Source organism: Naegleria fowleri (genome assembly GCF_008403515.1).
Source record: "Naegleria fowleri strain ATCC 30894 chromosome Unknown tig51, whole genome shotgun sequence".
Taxonomy (NCBI): Eukaryota; Heterolobosea; class Eutetramitea; order Acrasida; family Naegleriidae; genus Naegleria; species Naegleria fowleri.
In genome coordinates, this window is record NW_025407983.1 from 417495 (window position 1) to 434515 (window position 17021).

General features: G+C 35.7%; 7 protein-coding genes across 7 annotated transcripts; 2 read left to right on the forward strand and 5 right to left on the reverse strand.

Annotated features, from left to right (window-relative positions):
* Positions 1-125: 125 nt before the first annotated feature.
* FDP41_006262 (uncharacterized protein) lies at positions 126-1887 on the reverse strand (the record flags this gene model as incomplete). Its single annotated transcript, XM_044709878.1, has 2 exons — positions 126-1257; positions 1691-1887. The coding sequence occupies 2 exons, from the start codon at positions 1885-1887 to the stop codon at positions 126-128; spliced, it is 1329 nt and encodes a 442-aa protein (XP_044559501.1).
* A 340-nt stretch (positions 1888-2227) lies between these two features.
* On the reverse strand, positions 2228-4789 carry FDP41_006263 (uncharacterized protein; the record flags this gene model as incomplete). Its single annotated transcript, XM_044709879.1, has 1 exon — positions 2228-4789. One exon carries the CDS (start codon positions 4787-4789, stop codon positions 2228-2230), a length of 2562 nt encoding a protein of 853 aa, XP_044559502.1.
* Positions 4790-5073: 284 nt separating this feature from the next.
* Positions 5074-5930, forward strand: FDP41_006264 (uncharacterized protein; the record flags this gene model as incomplete). The annotated part of the gene is made up of 2 exons (XM_044709880.1): positions 5074-5878; positions 5926-5930. 2 exons carry the CDS (start codon positions 5074-5076, stop codon positions 5928-5930), a joined length of 810 nt encoding a protein of 269 aa, XP_044559503.1.
* An 80-nt stretch (positions 5931-6010) lies between these two features.
* Positions 6011-11980, reverse strand: FDP41_006265 (uncharacterized protein; the record flags this gene model as incomplete). Its single annotated transcript, XM_044709881.1, has 3 exons — positions 6011-6441; positions 6584-8504; positions 8720-11980. 3 exons carry the CDS (start codon positions 11978-11980, stop codon positions 6011-6013), a joined length of 5613 nt encoding a protein of 1870 aa, XP_044559504.1.
* Positions 11981-12655: 675 nt separating this feature from the next.
* On the forward strand, positions 12656-13336 carry FDP41_006266 (uncharacterized protein; the record flags this gene model as incomplete). The annotated part of the gene is made up of 1 exon (XM_044709882.1): positions 12656-13336. The coding sequence occupies one exon, from the start codon at positions 12656-12658 to the stop codon at positions 13334-13336; it is 681 nt and encodes a 226-aa protein (XP_044559505.1).
* Positions 13337-13552: 216 nt separating this feature from the next.
* FDP41_006267 (uncharacterized protein) lies at positions 13553-14200 on the reverse strand (the record flags this gene model as incomplete). Its single annotated transcript, XM_044709883.1, has 1 exon — positions 13553-14200. The coding sequence occupies one exon, from the start codon at positions 14198-14200 to the stop codon at positions 13553-13555; it is 648 nt and encodes a 215-aa protein (XP_044559506.1).
* A 118-nt stretch (positions 14201-14318) lies between these two features.
* On the reverse strand, positions 14319-16847 carry FDP41_006268 (uncharacterized protein; the record flags this gene model as incomplete). The annotated part of the gene is made up of 1 exon (XM_044709884.1): positions 14319-16847. One exon carries the CDS (start codon positions 16845-16847, stop codon positions 14319-14321), a length of 2529 nt encoding a protein of 842 aa, XP_044559507.1.
* Between the last annotated feature and the right edge of the window lie 174 nt (positions 16848-17021).

The following is a 17021-nucleotide window of genomic DNA, read 5'->3' on the forward strand; positions in this document are numbered from 1 at the left end:
GAATGAATGCGAATGAACACCATGATCATGTCGTCCTCGTCTTGGAATGCAACATGTGGTCGAATGGTGTTGTTGTTGTTGTTGTTAATTGAACGAGTGGTGGTGATGGTGATGGTGGTGTCTCCTTACAAAGTCTCATAGGCACTTCCAGTCGTAGAAGTATGAGTTGAGAGTTGAAAGTATTTTCTTGCCAATTGATACCACAATACAATAAACATGACACCATAACTGATCAAATCCACCGTCAGAGAAATACCTTCTGTCCATTTGGCTCTATGAACAATTGGAATGGCAAAGGAAATGCTCACAATGATTGGCAATGCAATGAACCACAATCCATACAAGACACCAACGACCTTATAGAATAACTTTTTCACTGAATTGGTCTCTTCTTGATGTGTCTTGAAAAGTACAAATTCAAAGAATATCAACAATGGTACTCTCAGAATGGTAATAATAATACCAGGAACAGTATCGTAGACATAGTCTTCAGTGCTCACTACGAAAAACATTTCAAGTTCAGCCCAAATGAATAAGGCTACATAAAATACACCTAAAAATACCCAAACACCAATAATAGGTTTGAAATAACGAATATAGGAGGTGGTAATGGTCCAACCACTGGCAATTAAAAACAACAAAACAATCATCAAAAAGTCAGCCAATAATTTCAATCCGACACTCAAACTATCAAAGAATGGAATACCAACACCATCCGATCCATAGACAAGTAAATGAATCAATTCAACCAATCGACCCAACCAATACACCACTAAACTTGCATAAAATACTCTCACTAATAAATGGAAGGATTGAGATCTCACTAATTGAACCACTGAGACGATATAGGCTAATACCATAATTGTCAAAAATGGAACAAAGGTCAAATGAACTTCAGGAATTCCTTGTCTGTCCTTAGAGAATTGTCTTTGGAAATATCCACCTGGATTGAGCCATGAAAAATCTAATTCAATGAATTCAACAGTACTGTCAGTGATATCACGCTCACAAGCATCCAATGCCATATACCAAAATCTAGTATTTCCTTCATCAATGGAAATATCAAATTCAGGATAATCCGATAAGGAAACAGTTAATTTGGAGAATTTTCTCAAGGTTGTACAATTCTCAACAGAGAGAACACCATTGAATTGATTAATAAATTTCCATACGGCTGGCCATGAATTATCTTCATCATCAAAGAGAGAAAAGGCTAAATTTTTGAGAGCCGTTGGATCTTGCTTTTGAATGTTCTTGCTGTGAATGAATGAGGTGAGTGAATGTGGTGAATGAGTATAATGAGTATGGGTGAATGTGGTGAATAAGAGTGAGTGAGGTGGTGAATGAGTGAAATTGGTTTCAGTAAATCATCACACGATCAAACGAGGTCCATTCATATCCAGGAAGTGGAATCATCAGAGAGTTGTTGCGCGAACATGTATCACCGTGATTACCAAATGTAATGACCCACATTGAGTTTTCCATTAATATTAATATTGAATGAAACGAATGTGTGGTGTCCAGTTCATGGAAAATGTTGTAAAAACCGAATCATCATGACGATGGATTCAACCCGAATATGTTTAGATGATTTATCACGGAAAGATATTTTCATGGTGTGTGTGTGTGGATTCATCAGAGCGTCATCGAAGAGCACACGAATAAATGATGAAATTCTCCATTAACTTACAATTGCCATGAAATATGTCCTGATGAAGCATTTGCTCCCAAATTATCAAAAACAAAGGCATCTAAATATAACCACTTGTGATTCAAGGCTTGTTTTTCAAACGTAAATGTGGTAAGCTTGCTAAATGTTGGAGCAGTACCGACGATCAACAAGACAGCAAACACCAACAGTGTAGCTACGGACAAGAAGGATTTCATTCTCGAAATGTGGGTGTGGGCAATCACGCGTGATGGAAATGATTTGTGATTTTTTTTTGAGCGAAAAGATCTCTGAGACGGTTTCTTTTTTTTTATTGGAAGCTCATTGAAAAGCCTTAACAACGCGTAGTGAGCTGTTGTTGTAAGCAGCAAATTCTCTCCTAGTTCAGATTTTTTCGTATCATAATAATATTTCAATTAAAATTGTAGAATCCTGTTCGGAAATATTCTTTGATCTAATATCGGTATGATATTACTCTACAATGATGACAACTATATTACTAGTAACTTTCATTGGATGATTATTTGCATGATGAGGCAATCAAAAGAATTTAAATTATTATACTCCAATATCGTCTTCCTCTTCTTCATCACAACTACTGTTGTCATTATCTTCAGCTGCCACGTTTGGAATAATATTTTTCGTCTTGTCATGTTGCATTCCATAATGATTGCCACTACTACTAGTTGTTGTGGTGGTGTTCATGGTCATCATCATTTCATTCAATAATGTATTCATTTGAAATTTTAATTCATTTTTCAAATATTCAACATTTCTGAAATGATCCAAAGAAGAGGAATAGATTGGAGTGATGTTGGAGTTGGTAAAAGTATTCGAATTCATAGAGTGGTTCCTCCTTGAGTTGATCATTCTCTTCTGTTTGTCTTGAATTAATTTCTGAATAATAAATTTGAGAAACAAGTGTTCATTGCCATGACATTTTCCATAATAGATGGAATTCCATAATTCATTGAATTGATTCTCCAAATCGTATTGAGAATAAACATGGAGAATATTCTCCAACCATTCATTGAGAGTATTCTCAGAGGAACAATACCATTCAATGGTAGAGGTTGAGTAGTGTGTGGGAGTTGATGATGAAGATGACAGTTGTGAGGATAAGGACGATGACGGTGACAAGGAGGAGGAATGAAGAGAGTTCAAAGTCATCATTGCACCACCATTCGTTGTCGTCGTTGTCGATGAATGCTCCGTATATTTGGTTGTCGTCGTATTTTTCCCATTTTTGGAATAATAGGGAACAGCCATCACCAAATCCAATCGATACTTGTACAATTCATTATTACTCGAATGTTTGGATATTTTCTTAATGGAATGTATATCAATCTTGTGAACTTTTGATTCATTTTCAGTCGTATATAATATACAACTTTTACACAATTGCACATGTTGTTTTTGAAAGGTATCGAGATTGAAAGCCTTTTTTCTTTTTTTATATAAAGTACCTTCTAAAATGATACTTGAATTGGAGAGTGAAATGGATGATGTGGCAGTGGTGGCAGTGGTGGCAGTGGTGGCAGTGGTGGCAGTGTTGTGAGTATTATTACTATCCTTGATGTTCCTGTTTTGATGAATAAATGTTGGCGGCAACATGGAGAAGGATGAGGACTGAATGTTGGCATTCGAAGAAGAAGAAGGAACACTTGTCAATAATGTGGGTGAGGATGATGAAAATGAGGATTGATGATCATTCTGAATCCAATGTGAACGTGAAGAAGAAAAAGAAAGAAGTGTTTCATGAATGATTGAATCTTGTGGTTGTTGTTTTTGAGTAGGAAATATATTGTTGTTGTTGGTATTATTCGTGGTATTGTTGTTGTTGTTGTTGGTAGAATGAGTCTTGTTGTTGTTGTTGTTGTGAATGGGTTTTCTCAGAATGGCATTGGATCTTTTCTTTGATGATGATGAACTGATGGACTCTCTTATTGTAGTACCACCACCATCATTGCCATCAATGATGAAAACACCACCACTTTGACCACCATCAACACCACCATCAACACCACCACTCGTACTATCATTGTTCAATAATTCTTGTTGGCAAGTGGTAGTAGGAGTGTTTCTATTGGTGGCACATGAAGGTTTCATTTGAGAAGAAGAATATTCTTGAGAAGAAGAATTCATGTCGTCATCATCATCACCATTCATAATAGTTGTCGTCATCTTTGTCTCCAATTGAGACATTGTGGATTGTTCATTCACAACACCATTCATGTTGTTATTGATTGGAGACAAAGTGAATGAATCCATCTTTGGATTGTTTTCCGAATGATGATGATTCAAAGAAGAAGAAGAAATGGTGGTCGAGTTCACTTGTGAAGAATGGAGAGTGAAAGAAGAAGAAGGACAATTGTGGAAAGGAAGAAGTGATGAAAGAGATGATGATTCTATTGTAGTGTTGTCGATGAGTAGTAGTTTGAAATGGTTGTTGTGAGAGTGACCCTCTGAGTGACCCTCTGAGTGACCCTCTGAGTGATGATGAGGATGATGATGATGAGGATGATGATGATGAGGATGAGGATGGACTTGTGAGGGAGTGGAACAACTCAACTGAGATGACAAGTCAAGTCGACTCTTGATGGCGATCACTTTTTTCACTTTCTTTTTGAGAGTAATGGTGTTGCTGTGTGAAGAAAGCTCCTCCGAATAATTCGAGGAAGAAGAACAGTCAGTGGTCATGGAAGTACTACTACCACTATAGCTACTACTTCTACTACTGGACATGGAAGTACTACTACTACTATAGTAGCTACTACTACCACTCGTCGTCATGTTCATGGTAATACTCGCTGCTGAAGTGTCATCATTTGTAGAGTTTGTGTGGTCCAGGAGGTGATGATCATCCAAACAACAACAACCAGTCTTGCTACCCTCTGCTGTTGTGGTGTTGTCAGGTGACAAGGTTGTTGACATCTCATAATGATTTTGTGAGATTGAAGATTGATGGGTTGTTGTTTCTTGTCGCACGTAGGGTTTGTGTTCCGTATGTGACGACCAATCGGAATTCAAAGGTGATCTCAAAAGCACCTTGGATTGATGATCAACAACATTCTCCTCAAAAGTCTCCTCCAACCCTCTTGTTGTTGGTGATGAATACATTTTTTTGAGAGTCGGTTGGAATTGAGAGGTCAGTAACAACGTTCACACAATGATTGTGTTGTGTACACTCACTACCTTGAGAATTCTGATTGATATGGATTTGGTGCATTCATATAGTTTTTTTTGAATCATAATCTTCAAAATGTTAACCGCACAGAGAGTGTTCGTTCTCTTGAAATTCAAATTTTTCGGAAGCGAGATAATTAGGCTTTGAGGACCGCCCTTCTCTACAGTTTTTGACAATCACAAAAACGGATTAAAAATGAACATTCGACCCAAACAAAATGAAACCACACAATTGTACTCTCTCGCGTCATCATGAACTCACAGTGAAGAGTCGACAACCACTCACAACCACCTCTCGCCATCATCCACACTACCACCACCACCACTACCAACAACAACAACCATCATCCGTTCATGAGAATGGAGGTAACATTAACACATCTAACCAAAAGAAAACCACTTCTCTCCATGTTCCGACTAGCTATGCCCATGATCCTTCTTCCAACGACCTCCATATGGTTCATCCTTCAGGGTACAAAGGTAAAGGTCATGTAACTGATGCAACAAGTAGAATGCTCCAAACACATTTTGAATTGGGTAAGATGCCATCGGAGAAATTAAAGACTGGAAAACATTTAATTTGTAATAGTAATTCATGTAGTACAAGTTTCATTAAGGAATTTCCAATTACTCCCTCTAATTATTACACCACAACTTCCTATCAGTCATTGAATCAGCGTTCATCATCAAGGCCTGTTTCTGCTTCCTCATCGATTCGAAGAAGAGCATCCTTCAATAACAGCGATCATGTCTATGCATTGTTACATGAAGAAAGTAAAACCACAACAAGAACATCCTCATGTTCAACCAATACTTCTCCACCGACTCCATCATCATCATCCAATGGTCCTCTCTCTCCAGCCTCAAGTAAAAGAATGATTGAAAAATATCAACAAGAGGAACGAATTCGCAAAAACATGATTCAAAAAGAAGAAAAATTGCAACAAAAGTTCCTAACAAAACAATCTTCATTCTCTCTCGTGAAAAAAGAGATGGATCAACTCAATCAGTCACTCAGAGATCGTCCACACTCTCCAACACCTCAACCACCTGGACTTATCAAACAAAAGATTGATCAACGAGAGTTTTCCAATACTAGATATGCAAAACAGCCTTTGTGGAAATCCAGAGACCGAGAATTCACAACCTTCAAAATTAAATGAGCAATTTGTCAACTTCTTTGAGTGTTAATTCTAGTGATGAGAATAAACTACTCATCTTCTTTTCAAAGTCCTTGTCAAATCGATCACTTTGTTCACTCTTTGCACGTGTCATTTCCGTGTGGTGATCATTTGTGTTATTGTTGATGTGACTACTAGTCGTGAGGGAAGAATGAGCTTTTGAGAGTTGACTGCTGTGGTGAATGAGAGGTAATTTGTCAAGAGGGAGTGGAGGAGGTTTAGTCTGTGGATGTGGTGCTTGAATCGAGTGTGTAGGTTCAACCACAATCGTACTACTTGAAACAATGTTATTTGAGTGGTTGTTATTGTTGGAATTGTTCGTGACAGGCTGTAACAAATAATTGACTGATATTTGCTGTTCTCGACTCTGTTTCTTGTAAGAGATCATAAACTCATCCATATGTTCTGTCGTTCATTAAATAGGTTGGTCATTTGAAAATATATATATAATATTGGATGTTGGTCATTAAATTCATTGATGATCATTTGAATATATATATATAATATTGGATCAACACACTTTAAATTCATTGAAACAAACACTTACTTTCAAAGTCATCATCATCCACATCAATGAGTGATCTCACTCGATCCACCCAATTATTTTCGTGTGCTTGTGACCACAAGAGAGTTTTTTGAAACTTTTCAATTGCTTTTCTCTCTTCCAAAACTTTGTTGTTTTCACGATTTGCCATCTCAGCTGCTTCATTTTGATCTCTTGGTGTCGTTCCTTCTGAAATTCCTTGTTCTTTAAATGTCTTGTCAATCATTTCTGCAACCTTACTTTCTAAATCTCTCAATTTTTGATATCTTGTGGCAACAGAGACATGACGATGTTGAGAAAGAGTCTGATGATTGGATAAAGTCATGTTGGAGTTATTGTTGTTGGAGTTATTGTTCGTGGTGATATTGGTGATATTTTCTTGATGACAAGTTTCATGTTGTTGAGGTAAGGAGGATGTCGTGTTTGGAGAAGCACTTACACCACCAACACAATCGCCACCACTGTTTCCAGATATATTTGTTGGTGTGGATGTATTGGTATTTGAATTCAATGAATTTGGTTTTAACAAGGATGAAGTTACACTCTTCTTTGGATTAGGTGAGTTTGTATTATTGGATGGAACAACATTCGATGTGAGTGGTGATGATGCTGGATGTGAAGGATTGGATGATGACGATGGTATTGGTGATGGAGATTCAGAAAATCGAACATGGTGCTTTTCAAGCTGTGGAGAGGGTGATCCAGCTGGATTCGAAGATTTGATTTTAGGTAAGGAGGATTGTGAAGAAGACTCGACCACAACAATCACAGGTTGAGTCATCATACCAATGGATGTTGATACTGCTGTTGGTGATTTCGATACGATCGGTGGTGGAGAAGTTGATTTCAAAGATGTTGTTGTTGAGTTTGGGTTCGTAGATCGTGTTTGAGTAGTAGTGGTAGTTGTAGTATTTGTAGAAGAAGTATTCGTTGTTGTGGTGGTGGTCGTTGTGGTATTTGTTGTTGCAATTCCATTCATGTGATTGTTGACGGTTGGAGGTTGGGAATTATTATTACTACTACTACTACTAGTGGTGGTGGTGGTTCCGAGGTGGTGAGAGAGTGTATTCTGGTGATGCAATGAAAGACGTGAGGGTAGTGGTGGTGGTGAGTGTGAAGAAGAAGGAGAAGATGCAACCCCAATTGCAGTAGGATTACCACTGTTAATAGCAGTAGCAGTCGTACCACCATTATTATTGTTAGTACTACTACTACTACTACTACTCATACTACAACTGGATTCACACGATCGTTCACCACCACCACCTCCTCCTCCTCGACCACCACCTCTCGTACTCAAAATATTTCCTTCTTCATCTTCTTCATTCACCTTATACAAATCCAAATCGAGATTGATCACATGTTGAAACTGTGCAAAATCTTGTCTTCCATAAGTGAAGGTCAAACCAAGTTTCCATTCCAATCGTTGTCCAAAAAATCCAATAGGAATTCCATAGAGATCAAAGAGTACTGCTGTGCAATCCGCTCCACACGATGCAATTAAATTATTAGGAGAAATATAGGCAATACTTGAGACGGATTCCGTGTGAGCTTTAAATGTTTTCACAAGACGAACATGTCTCTTCTCAATCTCACCTATCTTGGAAGATCCTTTGGAAATGTTGGATCGAGTGTCACTGTCTCTACTTGAATGACTCATACTACTGCTCACTCTTTCATGGGATTGGCCACTTAGTTTTGGAATGCATGACAAATCATAGACAAAAATAAAACCTCTTGAATCTCCCATCACAAGAGTTTCATTACTTGCACTTGATGAGAGACAGGTAATAAATTCATTTTGAGGAGTTGTTTTGAAGGAATACAAGTGCCGAATGGAATTCTTTGAGATTTCCCAAAATGAAATAATTCCATTGGCACGAGAGGATAAAAGAAGACCATCCTTCTTGGGAAGAAATAAGAGCTAAATATAGATTCAATGGGAGTTCAATGATTCGAATACCCAATGGATGGAACAAGCAGGTATGGTACGGTTGCAAATATATTCCAGGTGGAGTAGAAGTATTGGATTGAAATATATATATAAAAACCATCATCAGCGTCATCATCATTGATAAGAACAACCAATGTAATCTTCGTATCTCTCTCTCTCCATATATATATAGACGCACTACTTACATCTTCAATACTTGAATGTTGTGTGGGTTGAGGTAAGTAATTTCTCTGAGATTCCACTTGTTTTCCAGTGTAATTCTTTGGTGGTTCCTTATAAAAATTGTCATATCTCAATTCTGGTATGGAAATGTAATTGGTCGATCCTTTAATTTCTCCATTTTGATCATCCAATGTGAAAATCACTCCATTATCCAAGCCAATGGCAATATAATCTCCATAACATCGTACCACATTAATATCTCTTGCAAAAGGTTGAGAACACATGGCATGTTCTTCTAAAATTGCATCCTTATCATCTGAATCATTCCAAAATACTAATTTCTTATTATTTCCTCCTGCCACAATGGTTTTAATACCTCTATTCTCCTTATACACAAACCCAAGTCCTTTATAATCCAATGATGATATGGTATGAAGTTTGTTTTTCGTACGAAAATGTTCAGAAAATGTTGCTGGACTTGAATTGGAAGAGTATCGAGTGAGAGGTGTTGCGACATTTGAATTATAGAGAGCTGCTGCTGCTGCTGCATTCGTTGTTGTTGATGTGTTGTTTGGTAAACTCTCTGTATAGTCCACAAGTTGATCGGCGAGTGGAGGTGAAAAACACACCATTAATTTTTGTCCATTAATGTAATTCCAGAGAGACACTTCTCCATTGTGAGAAGAGACAATGAGTCTTCTTTTCATGACATCGAGAATGGCTGTAGAAATCTTGTTTGGAATTAAAAATTTGAAAATGAGCTTTCCAGTTGTTACATCCCACACACAAACAAGTGATTCATCGCATGTAATGAGTTGTTTCAGAGTCTCATTATAGAGACAAGCAATGATTGGAGTTCTATGACCTTTAAAATCTTTTGCAAAATCGGTTAAGGTTCTTTTCATTGGAAACATTTTCAATTTGTTACTCGCAGTAATAATACTACTCTTTTTAGGATTATACAACATGGTGGAACATGGATTCTTTGAATTACTTGCATCATGAACTGTTTGTAATAATTTGTAATTTCTCATGTCCCAAACTTTGATCGTCTTTCCAGTATCTAAGGTTATAATTTGTCGATCCTCCAAATTAAATTTAACATCAACAATGGGTTTTTCATGTCCAATGAGAGTGACTAGTGGATTTGAAATGAATGGATTCCACAAACGAACTTCCTTATCACGACTACAACTGGCCAATAGTTTGTACTTTTCACACCAATCCATTGAGTAAATTTCTTTCGTGTGTCCATGAAGTAATCGTCCTCTTTTTGTATCTCCAAAATTGGTCACACAAATGGTCGCATCAAAAGAACTTGTCATGATACAATCAATACTTGGAGCATAGATAATTTTAGAGACCCATGAATCGTGAAGTTTCCATTTTCTTTCAGGTCGAATACAATCTGGAGAACGTCCAATTGGTGCCGAACAATCATAGAGTTGAACATAACCAGAGTCCATTCCGAACATGACATGACATGGATTGAAAACTTCCATTCCTTGTTTTGGTTTTCCAACATAATTGTCTTGAGGAAGAACAAGTAAGGGCAATTTAGAATCACTTTCTTGCTTGGATTGTCTTTCAAGACAATACTTGGAGAAATCAGTCATACATGTAGGAGCATCAATGAAATCCTCCAAGATGGTTACTGGAATGGTATCTTTGAGACCAAATGGTTTTGTGAAGAGTTCATTTTTCAATTCTTCAATTTGTTTGTGAATTTTGATATGAGGTGGAAGAGGATATAAGGTTTCAATCACTGGATTTGGATCTTTGAGATGGTCTGGCATGACAATTTCAATCACTTCTCTTCCTTTTTTAACCAGATTGGGCAGAGAAGAAGTTAATCTCTGATTTGGTCCATTGAAACTCTCATTGTACATTTGTACCAAATTATTACTACTCGCATTTGAAAATGGAGGTGTACCATCCATCCAAGAAGTGAGAGATTTCTCATGAATACTACTACTAGTACTACCACTATGAATACCACTCTGAATACCACCAATACCCCCACCACTAGTATGAATACTACTACTCGCAGAACGACGACTACTCTCATATGGTTGTCCATATCTTTTTTCAATCCCTCTCGAATGTTGATATTTTCCCTTAAATGCCCTTTTCACTGTTAATGTATCCAAATCATAAAAATTCACAACTCGATCTATGGTACATATACACAATTCATCATGTACTGATAAATATTCAATATCTGAAATAACTGAATCAGGAGTATAATAAATATTTCTATCGTATAAAAAATTATCACAAAACCATGATTTCACTAAACCATCCGTTCCTGCTGTATAATATCGATTTCTTTTTTCATCATGCAAAATCTTTACAATTCTTCCCTTATGATACATATTCTTGGTATTTACATCTGGAAATGTTTGATGAACAAATAATTTGTCATCTAAATTTTGTTTCATCTTTTTAGCTCCTTCATATCCAAGAAGGACATAGGTTGAAAATTCATTCCAATCAATTTTTCCATTAGCATTGGCATCAATTCTTGCAAAGAGAGCTTTTAATTCATCTTTAGCTCGTCCTTCTCCCAATAAACGACTCATTCCATCAATAAATTGAGTTTCAGTTAATCCATCTTCTGTACTATTTTCAAATAATAATCGAATATCTTCTAATTTGATTTTTTGATCAATTTCATCTTCTATGGGAGTAACTTCAACTTTTTCTCTTAAATATTTTTCATATTCCAAATCTCTTGTGGTCATTCCTGCATTTTGTGCTGAACTCTTTATAGCCTCACTTAAAAGTTTGACTTTTTGATTTAATTCTTTTCTCCTCATTTTGCCTGCTAATTGAATGGATGCTATTGCTTTCACTTTATCATGAACATGAGAGAATTTGCTAATCATACTTTGGTCTGTCGCAGATTTTTTAAAATTTCGTTTTTTTTGAGATTTCTTTTTTCCATATTCCGCTTTTTCTTCAGAAGATTCATCCGACGAAGGATCTTCTTCATGTTCTTCAACTGGTGAAGGAGTGGTGGATGCAGAATGACCTAGTACGGGTGAGGGAGCAAGTGAACTTAATGCCTGTGTGACTTCATCATCAATGGCTTTAACAAATTTAGCAGGTTGAGTTGAAATTAATTCAAAATCTGAATCATCCACTTTGATTTTTGGTTCCTCTTCTTCTTCCTTATCCAACTTGACAATTTTCTCCCTTGTCGTTAAACTATTTACAATATGATTATGAGAGCCTAGCGTCGGAAGAAAGGGAATTGAGAGTCTTGAGGTCGCTCTCTTCATTGTTATTCTTTAATTCAATAATATATCTATCGTAATTGTGTAAGGATGAATCTTGTTCCGATATATATAGTTGTTGTAGTGCTGATTGAGGTTGATAATCCGGATCAGCAAGAAAATTGCACCCCAATTTTACGGATAGAGTGGGCGGCAACTTTTTTTGAATGATGAATGAGGTGTTTACGGTTGGAAAGAGACTCGAAGAGATGGTTCCGATCACAAGTGGCATTCTTTCGAAATCATAGCTATGATGTTGGTGATGCGCGATGATTTTTAAAAGTTCGAACGTTCTGCACAACAGGAGACTCACTAGCATGATCATGCCTCTCTGCATCCCCATCCTCATGACACATCAAGAACTTGCTTTAAGTGGTCCAAGTCCCTTCTTTAAACTCTGAGTTTGTGACATTTTCATTCACTCGCTCCGAATTCCTCAATTCATTGGTTTATTCACAAGTTGTTGCCACCACGAGGAGAGAGCTCAGTGGTTTTAGTGAGCGAACATTCATGTCTCTTGTATTAAGAACGACCTCAATGGCCAACTTGTAATTGCACAGTTATTGTACTGTATTGACCAAATCCAGAAGCATTTTCAATTAATTTTGTGCTATTTATACACTCTGATTTGTTGTTGCTGTCACAACAGTATCACCAAAGAGTGGTAAAGGTTTTAAAAAAATGATTCCTCAAGTCGCCTTGTATTTCCTTTTCATTGGCACTTGGTTCATTCAACTCTTAACTCTGATCATTATTTCCATTTTCAAGACACGAGATTTCTCTTCGTATCCATTTCTAACGTTGACTCTCTATTCCGTATCATCCTTGTGTTATGATTTAGCCTTTGTGTTGACCAAACCAATTCCGATGAATATTTCCTTCATGAATCGAATGTTGGATCAGATCATGGTTCGACAAGGACACTATGAATTATTTATTTATTTCACAAGCACAATCATTACAGTGATCTATGATTATTATATTTATTATCATTTCAATAAGTCTGAAAATTTCAATGATGAAAGAATTTTAAATAATAATAGTGCTCAGAATCAAGGAGAACAACAACATGTTTCTATTCCATCAAGGAATTATTTTAATATTTTGACATGGATCCGAATGTTACTCATGAGCACTCTTGTATTGGCAGTGAATATTTATGGATGCTATTTATTGAACAACACTGCGTACAAGAATTCAATATTTATTCGAATACTACCTTTACCACATGTGATTCTTCATGTGATATTTTACGTCACAGAAATGATTAAATATTGTAGAACTCGAGGAAGTGAGCTCTACTTAACTCGAGAAATTGAACAACGACACCAAGAGAATCCATCATTGAAAAAACAAAATTAATTTTTTCAAACGTTCAGTATTGATCACTTGACTGTTAGCAGAGTTTTGCACATTTTATGTCTTGTTGAACAAAATTATTTATTCTTCATGAATATATTCATTGTAAATCAAGCATCTCTTGAATCAATGTGAATTATCTTGAACCACCATTCATTCGAATATCTATAGAAGAAGGAACAAGAAGAATTCTTCAATTTGAAAAATGAAATAACCTTTTCATTTCAGTTGCTGTTCCTTTCTTTTTCTTTCCAAATTTCTTAAATCCTTTTCAATTTCAAATTCTCTCATTTCAGTTCGTTCTAAGAATGCTTGTTTTTCCAAATAACCATCTTTTCGATATTGTTGCAATTCATGTTCAATTCCTTCTTGCTTTTTGAATTGTTTCCAATCTTCTTTGCTTTGAGAAATGGTTGTTTTCTTTTTTTCGTTGATTTTCGCAAGAGCTTGATCTAATTTGGATATAGGAACACTTTTGGAGGTGGTCGTAGTAGTGGGAATATTCGTTTCATCTTCTTCTTGATCCGATTGAATGAGATTAAATTCTTCATCTCCACGATCGTGAGTGACCATGGATGGCGTGGAAGGTTCATTGGCTAAAAGTAGTGATTCATCTAATTCTAAATGAATTACATTCTTTATGGTTGGTTTTTCTATTACTTGTTTTTTCAGTGATTGGTAATAATTGAGTGTTTCCTTAATTTTTCGTTTCTTTTTTAATTGATTTTCTTCTTCTTGCTGTTTAAAGGATTCACTTTTTTCAATACCATCAAAGATTGGATCTATATCATCGTCATCACTGGGATGATCTATAAAGGCAAAACCCGATAGATCGTTTTCATTGACATCATAGTGACGGCTTGGCATGAGTGTTGGGTTTTGAAGAATTAGAAAATTGCGGCGGACTATGTTTCTGCGGATATCGTGTAATAATATTTTTCCAATTTTTTTTCAATTTTTTTTTATTTAAATCGTTGATGATGTTTTAATTCTCTTCGGATTTGGTGGTGCTGGTGGTGCTGGTGGATTGAGGTTGAGAGGTGTTGATCATCCAAACTGACTCAACTTGTGTCGTTCTCTTCTTGAGTCGATTCAATAGCTTTCTTTTCAAATATTCTCCAATAGCTTGCAAATCTGGTTGTAATATTTGAATCTCATACATGGTACAAACTATAATTTCCTTAACACCATCATTATTGATATCTACTGAATCTATGCAATAAATTGGATATTCAAAATGGTAGGTAGTCTTGTAACTACAAGTCTTACTCTCTCCATCATATTGATAGACAATTAATTTTTTGTTATAGGTACCAATATATATTTCTGTAAAAGCTTCATGACTCTCTCCATAGTGTAGTAAATGAATGCAAGTAATGGAATCTCCAAATTCATCATTATAAATGACCATTGGTTCCTCCACTACTTGATAGGATCCTGATGAGAATGAATGAGTGGTAGTATTAGTAGTATTAGTAGTAGTACTATTAGTATTAGTGGTGGTAGTATTGGCAATGCCACTTGAAGAGTTGTTGTTGTTGTTGGCTGTCGTGTTGTTTGTGGAGGATGTGGTGAAAGTAGTGTTGTTACTACAACTGCAACTACCGCCACTACTACTATTGCTTGGAAATAGGTTCAAAGCAGTTGTTGTCGAATTCACATGAATCGAATAAATGACCACTCGACCAATGGACTCTCCAACAATAAATGTTAAACAATGAGAGGGAGGATCGTAAGAGTAATTGAGAATTGAAATGGAACTAATTGGACTGTTCAGCATGAATTGAAATTCTAAATAAGGGAGTGGTGAATTCATGTTAGTTGTTGAAGAAAAGGAGGAAGAGGAGGGTGATAAGGAGATTGATGAATATTGAATTCCTTTCACAATTCCATTCTGACATCCCATAATTAGAATATTGTGTTTGTAATCTAAATCAATAATACTTCCTGGAATATTCAACATGCAATTGGCAAAATCATATTCAACAAAGAGATTATCATTGAGAAGAAAATTTCTACTTCTACTCGCACTTGATGGAATATTCATCATGATGGAGGATGTATTCATGTCCACCATTGATGCATTGGAACCTGTGGTGGTAGTATTACTACTACTACTAGTGCTAGTGTTCAAATAAATAATTCTTCCATTGTTCGTAATAAATAAATTCGATACAATTGGAATGTCAAATAATTTCAAAGAATAACCAATATTGGTACTACTAACACTCTGACCACTACTACTAATACCACTACTAATCGTAATACCTCCACTCGTAACAACACTCTGTTGTACAATAATATCTGAAAAACAATGAATACTCTTATCACTTCCACAAAGAACAAACATTGGAAATTGTTGCATGGATGGATACAATGTGACCATTTGTGTGGAAAGTCCAAGTGGAATGTATCCTAAAACAAATGTTTGAATACATTTATGTTTGGTCATTGTAGAAGATGGAGTAGAATTAGCGCTTGGAGTATTTGGATTTGAAGCATTTGAGGAAAAAGTTCCAATTTTAGGCGAAAATATTTCTTCTTCATCCAACAAGTAAATATACAAATAATTATTAAATTGTTGTTGTTGTTGCTGTTGTTCAATATAGGTATCTGTGTCTTGTTCAGATGATGAGAGACCACTATTAGGAGTGGTATTTCCACTCACACTTGAAGAGTTTCCTCCACTGTTTGTTGCATTTGTAATAGTTCCAAAATCAGAATTTGATTTTAACATTTTTGAGTGTGAAACAAATGATTTTCCAATTATTGAACTAGTAGATTTCTTTTTCTTCTTTTTAGTTGAGGATTGTTTCGAATGATGAGATTCGACTAATAATGAATCTTCGTCTGTGCTATCTCCACCACCAGCACTATCATAGGAAGATGAAAAATATTCTTCATTGTATAAACTATTATTATTATTATTATTATTATTTGAATGCGTAGAGTTTCTTTGATGATCATCATCGTTATTATTATTTTCATTGCCATCATCTTCGTCATCATATTTTCTTTTTGAAGAATTTGAGTTTTCATTATAGGAAATGGGTTGAGTGAAAGTAACTCCCAAAACTATTTTGGATTTGTCATAATGACTTCTAAACGCACTAATACTAATAATTTGAGAATCAGTTGGTATTCTTGAAATGTTATAAATTGGAATTTCTTGAATAGGAAAATCTTTGTGGATGGTTTGTTCAAGAACTGAATTCTTTAAAAGATTGTTGTTATTATAATTTGATAATTGATGATGACTCGGATTAATCTTATTAGAAGTAATAACATAGATATTGTTACTTGTAGAAACGAAAATTAAATGATCCGATGAATGATGATAATTTCTAGAATTTGGTGATGATGGAGTGCTACAAGTTTGTGTTGATAAAGTTGATGGATGAGAATGTTGTTGTTGATCATCTCCTTTCAAAACACACAAGCTGTAAATATTCGTCGGAGAGAAGAAGTCATGACAATTCAGGCACTGAGAAATTTGAAATTGGCCAAAGATCATTTTTTTAGAGTTGTCCAACCATCATCATTGTTTGAATAATGTAGAGTACATTAATCATCAATTATAATGTAATGACATTACACAATTTGCCTATCTTCTGACAGAAATCAACACGCTTGGCATCAACCAAAACTCGCTTGGAACAGTGGGGAAATTCTTGCAAAAAGCACTCAA